Consider the following 8879-nt stretch of genomic DNA (forward strand, 5'->3'; position numbering starts at 1 on the left):
TTCACAGAGAACCATTTGTCACTTGCTCTTCTTACAGACTGTTTATAGACCTTGACACCCCTAAGTGGACAGGAATTGAAATTCAAAATCTGTCACTTTTGCTAATTAAAGAGCAGTGTTCTCTGGTACTTGACTTTAAAACATTTTTAGTTAAAAGCAATACACTATAACAAAAACATTGAGTTTTAAAATTTAGGCTTTTATTACTTTAAAATTAATTGTTACTAAATATGGAATCAACTTATTGTTTTTAAACTTTGTATTTAATCTGACAATTTTCAGTTGATAGGTTTCTGTATGTTATTTTTAATATGTATATATATAGAGAGAGAAAGAGAGAGATGCTTTTAATAGTGTCTAAAGATGTTTCTTACAATATGGGAACTAATATAGTGTCTCTTAAAAAACTCTTTGTTTTGCTTATGAAGTAAAACAAACAAATATTTGTCAAAATAATCAAAAGTTACAAACTGATAGAGTAAAAACTTCAGTCTTTCTGCTTTGCTTTAGGCGAACTTGACTGTATGTTTCTAAAACTTTATACAAACCTTGAATTGTTAAATTCAAATAATTTTTGAATTTATCAAATTCAGATAGTTAATTTTCCACGTGACTTGCACAGGACTTTCAAAGAAATTTTATCTCTATTTTTTAACATCAGCTTTTGCTGACTGGTTGCTGAGTTCAATTCCATTATATGTTCTGTTTCCCTTTACTTAATGCTTATTCAGTAAACAATTAAAATACAGTACTTAAATAAAATGTACCTATCTTTAGTTTATGTGTTCATAGTCAGAGTGGCTTTGTCACTGAGATTTTCTCTATTCATGCCTCCGAAGTTCCTAAAATACAATTAAGACTTCTAAAGCTGAATGGCATCCATTGGGTAGCTATCGTGAGCATCACTTTGTGAATGCTGATACATAATTCTATTTTTGTTGAGTCTTTCTTCTAATGGCCATTTGTGTGGTTCTCGAAGATGACACGTCTGATTAAATCGCTTCCTATGAGTGCCTGAGAACAGTGTGAGCTACAATATCCGTACATCTTATGTAGTATTAGGTGTCACTGACTGATGGTCAGTCTTTGTTCTGCTCTTCCCTTATTATCTGGTTTGCCACACGTCCCCACGCCTTCCATGTCTAACAAAGAATGATGTTTGGCACCATTGCCAGTAGGTCTGGCGATGCCGACTCAAGTGGAAATGGGCATTGCCTGGCTGCCACCCCTTGGCCTTGCTCTCCCCGCTTCTCCACTGCCAGCATCCCTGAGAAGCCTACGAAACCAGTGTAATTGCAAACGTACTGTTCTCACATTAAGATCAAAGTGAAGGTGAAATTATGACCCTTTCCCCAGGCTATTTTTTCTTTATCATAGTTTAACATATAAATATACCATATGTAAGTTAAGAATTTAGCCCACTTTTATTGACATGGTGAGAATATTCTACATTAACTTTTCACATCGACTTGCCTAACGCCAGAGCTCAGTGACACATCTGCCTTCAATTGAAGGGCAAGAAGAGCAAAGGTACAGGAAAATGCTCTTTATATACTATCATGAACTAGGAAAATGGGTGTGGTTTTCTTCTATAGTCTGTAAATCTGACTTATGTAATATTAAGGTTGCAAATTTGAGCATTTGAATCAGGAAGTGAAAATTGTAAATGTTTTTAAAATAACTTTTACTCATTGCAAATACTCTGTTTTGGAAAAGCGTAAGGAATATGTCTCGACTTAAATGCAATAAAATACTCAGATAGTTAAAAGAAAATCCAAGCTGTCTTTTTAAGATTAAGTTAATGTCCCTATGAGAAGTTCAACTTTTATCATTTTCATTATTTCCAAGTTTAAATTTGTAGCCTTACCTGTTACTTTAAGGAGTAAGATTTTAACTTTCATTTTTTCTGGTCTTTTTTAAAACTACGTTGGATTTTTAAAATTTTTTTTTAATGGAAGCATTTAAGCTGTATAAAATGAAATTAGGGGCTGGGAACAAGAACAATGTGAGAGCATATAGAAAGTTAAAAGGAACTAACTCAACTGGGTCAAGTTAGGCTTGTTATTTACATAGGGTATTTATATACTTGTTTAATTTTTTTAAGGTCATTACCAGTATAAGGACATATAATTGTGTTTTGATACAAATCAACCTACTAGCAGTCAGAAAACATATTTACCACATCTCAGATATATGAGAATGACGTGGAATATAGAAAGTTATAAAAAATTCAGCGATATTGTCTTACTCATTGTTGAGGAGAGGTGAATCTGGTATCGCTAGAAAAAGTATTCCTGAAAATTCATGATCTAGAAATATATTTATGACGTGTCAAGTGTTTCAGGGAGAGAAGACCATATCAAGAAACAGTGCAAGTGAGCTCATATGAAATGCTTAAGGCTTTGCGCTTTTATGAATGTGTAGCTACGGCTGTGGAAGCTTAGGCCTGTGGCGGCAACGTAAATTACAGTCATTCTCTTGTTACATAGGTCATACGCTTATTGGAGAGGATTAACTCGAAGCGAAATTAACTTCTCCATTGTTTGGTTTTATAATATTAGAGGGATCACAGCTGACCTTACTCCCTGTTCTTTATAGATCCCTTTTTTCATAATGGGCTAGCCAAATGTGACGTTCCTTGTGCCTGAGAATCGGAGCTCAGAAACTATTCTTTACACATGATTAGGATAGAAAAGGAGCGACGTGGCAGTTCTTAATCCTAATTCTGATGAATAAACTCCTGAGCTCAGAAATATAACTCTAAAATCTTACCTCTGCCTCTTCACATTAGCAGTCAATAATTTACACAGCTGTTCGGTTCTCTTTCCCTTGATCGAATATAGAGGGCATGGCTTAGCTGAAGTGAGTCATGTTCGTGTATCAATCGTAACGGTGCCTAATAAAGTTCTGTAATTCTGCCCGGCTTATGTGGAAGGTTACTAAATGTGAATTCGCGCATTCCTAAACCCATTTCACTCCGTAGTACTTTAAAACAAGGGTTACTTCTCGTTTGGTTGCAAGGACCAGACCACTGTCCATGTACCTGCAGTGAGGGAACTTTCAAGCCACACGTGACAGTCACAGAGATGGGAGTCTCGTGAGGCTGCAGATACATAGCTGGGCCTCAGAGCGTAACAGGAAGTAGTTTAGGGATCTGAAGGATCCAGCACATCTCAAAGAACCGAGTCCTCATGTCACCCTCTCAGGAACAAGAGTCAGTCAGCCCTTCGGCCAGTTATAGTCACGTAGTTCCTTTCTCTCTGGTTCTTTACCTGCCAGTCAGCTAGCTCGTCCCCTCCTCTTATGGCCTTGTGTTTTCATCCCATTTATGTCTTCTCGCTCACAGCTTATCTTCCCCAGAGAGAGCTCTAAGCTTTGAGCTTCTCCTGGCTCACTTTCCTTGTCACCTTCCTTTACCGTCACCAACTTTCTAGTCTTCATTGTTTCGCTCCCTTCAGATTTCAGTGGCAGAAAGAAACTCCCGGCCAGTCGATTGTCACTGTCCCTGTTTCAGAGCCTCATCATCTCTGGCTCGCCTAAAGAGCGGCTGCCCTCGGGTCGGGTCTTACCCCCCCCATTTCCCATCAGCTTCGGAAGCTTGATAAAGTGGGTCTGGAGGAGTGGTAGTCAGTAAAGAGCACAGAAAACGAGAGCAGTTCTGGGGCCTGCCTCAGCCCGCTCATAAGCAAATCCGGTGCTGTCGTCCAACCCAGAGAGCAGTGGGATTGAGGGTCATTCACAGGATGTTGCTGCTCGAGGCTTCCGTATCTGCAGGACTCTGGTTCTGTATTTAGGACTGGTTTTAGCTGCTCTGGGTCCTCCTCACTTGGTTTTTGTAAGGAAGTTCTCCCTTCTTCCCTATGCCACCAGAGCAGTTCTCTTTCCTTTGGCACATTCACGATGCCCTGCATGCCTTCATCTTCATTAACCAATCCGTTTAGGAGCAGGGAAAGGTGAGCTAAGAAGGAACACACTTGTGTACAATCAAGAAGGGCTTGACTGTAGCTAAAACCAGGCGTCTAGCATAATTCCTTAAACTCGGAGGGATCTGAATATTTGCTTTCGTTTGGTACCTATCTGGAGCTTTGAAAACTGGAAAGATGAAAGAAAGGAGAAAGACTAGGCTGCAAGGAACCAGAGCCGTGAGCTCTGGGTGGGCGATGGAGCAGAGGCGGAGATTGGTCATTGCCACATTCTGTCTGCTTGGCAGGGAGGGATGGAGAGTCTACAGTGGGGTGAGCAGATGACAGTGTTTGCCCACCACAAAGTCAGGAGGTAGGGCATGCACAAGTGAGCAGGGGGATATGTTTGTTACTTGATGTAGGTGGATTATTTCCATCATTTTATTCTGTTATTTCGTATACTCAAGAATGTTCTGTACTTTTTAATAGATTGTCAGAGCTGGAATTCTTTCACTGGACTTTCTGGCACCTCTAGCTTTAGCACTGAACATTTTATTTTAAAATTAAACAGTGTATTGGCTTAATTTCTTTCATTTATTAAATTCATTTTCTTATTTTTTAAATTTTATCAGCTTCCAATCAGAGGACTATACAGCCTCCTAGGGTAAGTTAATGTTTCTTAAATGAATTGGGTCTGATCACTTGATGATTTTGACTGAGGGATGGTAACTGAGATACTGACCCTTTTGCTGTCTGTTTAGTGTAACATCAGATTAAGAGAACGTAGGAGTCCTTTCATGATCTTTGCATAAATAGATCCAATTCTATTTTAAAACCCATGTTTGGTCATTTAGTAGCAATGGGATAGAATAAATAGTTCCGTAAGAAGATGCTGACTTCTCGTACCTAGAACTGGAAAGTTTATGTGTAAGAATGATGGTGGTTGTCTCTGCTGAAGGAAAGCTGATTCCAATCTGTTGCCTCATCTGTTGGATTTTTTTTGCTGTGCATATACAAAACATGACTTCAGGCTTGAACTGAGGGAGAAATTAATATTAAATTGATTTTATTTAAAATAATCTGTAAAATAAATGGAAATATTGCTTTAAAATATCTGTTCTGAAGTATGATTCATTTCCCTCATTTTGTAAGCATTTTTCTTCCTCCAAACTGTACTGTAGTTTTCACTATATCTTGGATATCTTACTAAGCTATCTGAGAAGATTCCAAGAAAGGGCTATGTTGTAATCAGTTTCCCATAAAGGATTTAATGACACTGTGCCTGGAATGCTAAAGTGAGACTCCTGTGTGTGGCAGGAAGTGGAGACTGCATATGCTGCTAAATCGGATAAGCCTCAGCAGACCTGCCCGAAAGGCAGGGGGGAGTAGGGGTGCTCTGCCATGGCGTTTATTCGAAAAAGATTGGTGCCGTAGCTGCCTTGGTCACAAACACACAGCAGTTCTTCCTGTTCCTTTATTAGAGATAATCCAGCCATTAAACCCTTAAATCCTAATGCATTTTCTTTGCATGACTTAAAAATGATTGTTTTGCTCTCATCTCTTGTTTAATGGTATTATTTATTATGTTGCTATTTATTTTGAACTTTAATAATTTTTTCAAGAAGTCAAGATTTCTTGAACTGAGAGAGACTTGGGTGGGGTGGGAAATTCTGCATAGAAAAAGAATGTTAAAGAGAATAAGAGTTATTATTAAACCATTAGTGAGACTTGGCAAGCTTTGCTTTTTAGACTTTATTGTCTTGCTTTTAGATTCACTGTTTAACTGCATAGCTTTAAATGTTAGCATATATAAATTTTAGTACGAAGGACATGAAATAAATTCCACTTTTATATAAATATATTTTAAATATTTTCCAGAAAGCTGTAGAGGAACCCCTTAATGGTATGTGATTATTACAGACTTATATATTTTTCTTGATCCGTTACCAGATCATAATTTGAACTGGCCCCAAAAGCAGTTAAATGTTCTGTCTGTGCCTTGGGAAGAATCTAGGTTTTTTTGTTTGTTTGTTTTTCCTTCTTTGACCTTTCTTTTTTTAAAAATTATTAACCAAGAATTAAGAGTATTGCCTTTGTAATGTTCTCACCTCTGAGAAAACTGCGCTGCTCTGTGTCTCCCAAGTAGTTGCATGCATTGGCCAAGTGATATTGGGGGAGGGGACTACTGCCTTTTTATATTGGCCAAAATGAAGTGCTGTAGCACCCCCAGGATAGAAGAATCTCAGTTGATTTTAATTTCTGGTTTATAAACTCTAGAAAGAGACAGTCTCTCATTGTGGAGTACGACCAAAACACTTCGCTTTCTTTCTCCCTAAATCTAGATCTGTATTCTGAACAGTCTGACTCTGTTTCCTTTGTGGGGGCTGTGGATATTGTTCACAGAAAGGCATCGTAATCAAATGCCTTAAAGTTAATTTGGATTTACCACTGTGGTATAGTTGGCATGATGTTACTGTAAATCTGTCTATTTAGAAGTGATTTTTCATTGTGGAACCTTACTAACTGCTTGCTTGGCTTATTACTAATTCTTAGCATTTAAAGAATCAAAAGGAATGATGAATGATGGTAAGTCTAAAATGCACCTGAATTATAGATTGATTAAAATACAGACATTGAAAAGAAATAAAATTGCTTCTTGAAAATTAGGCTTTTTAAATAAAAGGGACACTGTCAAATCATAAAGGTTTACATGTCTTGATTTATAAAACCTGAATCTACTATGTTAAAATTGCAAAACTAGTAACATAAAAGTTGTAGGGTGTCACCAATCAGACTCCTCAGTCATATTGCTCACAGCAAAGAGAGACTACTGCTTTTTAAAAACATGTTTCAGATCCAGTGACTGTAACTTCAAAATGGTTTTTATATGACACATAGATAACCTGGCACAAATCTTTATAATCTTGACAGTTTCTTTTTGTGCTTGTGTTGGTGATTTTGTTGCATTTAACCCACAGAGGCTTAATATCTCTGCTTTTCCATGAAGGAACTTGGTTCTGATCTTTAGGGAGAGGATTTAAAAAGAGAGAGAGAGAAAAAATGGTTGGTCACTCCAACTTTTGCTTTTCTGGGGGGACTCCGGGCTAACAACTTAAAATTTTTATTAAATATTTCAAACACATACATTTGTTAAAGAAGTCAGAGATATTGAATGCTTTAAGTATTCATTCATCTTAATGTGTTTTTATCTTATCAAAAACTTCTTCATACCTTTGGTATTTACTGTCGTGCCTTGATAATGTAAATAGTTTACGTTCCATTTTTCTGTTTTAAAGTCTGTGACCTACCTGCTCCCCTCTGTAGCAAAGCACATCATTTAACTCAAGAAGGCTATATTCCCGAGCACAGTGAACGTTGGCATCAGAGTAAAAACATGCCGATTGTGTGTTGGTGGATTAAGTTTAAAACAATGTTTAGGCTGTGTTCAGCAAGGAGGCACAGATGGCCCCACTTTTTTAGGTTTGTGTCACAGCCTTTATTACAAAAGTGCATGTTTTATTATACTAAAAAAATCGTAGTTAGTAGGAATGAACCAAATGGTATGAAACAAGGAACTGGTGCCTGGGACTGTGGCATGGTTTGGTCATGTGTTCATTCTCGTGTTCTATTTTTCAATTTTGTTGTTCTCCCCTTTTCCTCCTGTGGAGTCATTCTTCTGTAGATGGGTAGAGAAACAGAACTCCTTTTCCCCATGGTCAGAAAACCAGTATAAGAACCTTGAGTACCTCCTGCTTTGTTACTTTCCCCTGGGACATGACTTTTTTTGAACCACTGTATCCAGGAGATACAACAGTTTTTGTTTGTTCATAGCACATAAAATCTATAATGACCTTTGAAATGTCCTTAATTTTGCTAATATTTCGCTGTTCAGGATTTGTCAGTTATTTTTAAATGTCTGTCTGGTGGGATCCTCCAGCTGACATCTAACAGCATAATGCTCACAGCGTGTCTGCTGCATCCGTGAGTGAGGCTCAGAGCGCCCTCCTAGGGACCTTAGTACCATTTCCTCTGACTTTTACCTAATCACATGTTTATTTCACTGACATGAAGTGAATGATGCAGATCTAAAGTGAATGCGATGAAGTATTAGTCTGTGAGCAGTGTGTTTTGCTTTATAAAATCAGCATCCCTTGGCTTCTCAGCTGATCGAGCAAATGGAAATGATCAGACTTGGCTGATCTTTCCTTTCCCTTGGCATTGCCCTTTTCCTTACCGCAACAAAGACGGCTGATGATTTGCCTGCTTTATGTCTGTGACCTCTGCAAATTTAAGATTAAATACTTTACTTTTAGATATTATATATCTGAAACAATTCCAAATTTTTAAGATACATCAACTTGTTAATGCATAGAAAAATAGACACATAGTAATTAAATGTTCATTTTTCCATTTTTCAGAGTAACTAAATTGAAGAGATGGACTCTGATTCAGAGAGTAGTAAAACAAGAAAGGAATGCACTTGTGTTTAAGCATCATGGCCTTGATTCACCCACTGTTCAAGAGAAGAAAACAAGAAAAGCAATTGACTGTCATCATAAGAGAAAATAAATCATGGACTTTTAAATGGTTATTATGGCTAAGTTTTTATTCAAACCCTTTGTGATTTAGTTAATAAAAGAATCATGATGTGTTGTGCGCCCAATGGAGATCCAGTTTTTTATTGTTACTTTTCTTCAATTAAGGGCAAAAGTAGAGTGGTCAACTTCCAAGAATGATGCCTTTCAGATCCTAGGACTTCTTGACTCTAGGTCCCACCAGTGTAAATTGGTTCAACGTGAGAATTACCTGGCACTAACCTGTTGGTTACTCAGAGATATCGCTGAAAAACAGTGGCTTCCACTGAACCTTAGCAAGCTCAAGTTCACAGCCACTTTGCCAGTTATGGTGTTAGCTGAATAATGTGTCTGCCACTTCTAGGTCAAGGGAATAGCAAAAATTAAGTAGGGATAGGAATTT

General features: G+C 37.6%; 1 protein-coding gene across 5 annotated transcripts in view; it reads left to right on the plus strand.

Moving 5' to 3' along the window:
* The window catches only part of CD47 (CD47 molecule), a 45138-nt gene extending 36645 nt beyond the window's left edge, over positions 1-8493 (plus strand). The window contains exons 8-11 of one of the 5 annotated variants that reach the window (XR_013998862.1): positions 1484-1530; positions 4535-4566; positions 5781-5805; positions 8321-8493. Coding sequence is in view for 4 of the 5 variants with exons in the window: in XM_081138216.1 (XP_080994342.1) it covers positions 4535-4566; positions 5781-5805; positions 6456-6562 (164 nt within the window). In the remaining variant the exon portion in view is untranslated. Of the gene's footprint in view, positions 1-1483; positions 1531-4534; positions 4567-5780; positions 5806-6455; positions 6578-8320 lie in introns of those variants that run through there. The other 4 variants (XM_081138217.1, XM_081138218.1, XM_081138216.1 and 1 more) reach the window with 4 other exon arrangements.
* The last annotated feature ends 386 nt before the right edge of the window (positions 8494-8879 follow it).

The sequence above is a fragment of the Miniopterus schreibersii genome (assembly GCF_964146895.1).
Source record: "Miniopterus schreibersii genome assembly, chromosome: 5".
Classification (NCBI taxonomy): domain Eukaryota; kingdom Metazoa; phylum Chordata; class Mammalia; order Chiroptera; family Miniopteridae; genus Miniopterus; species Miniopterus schreibersii.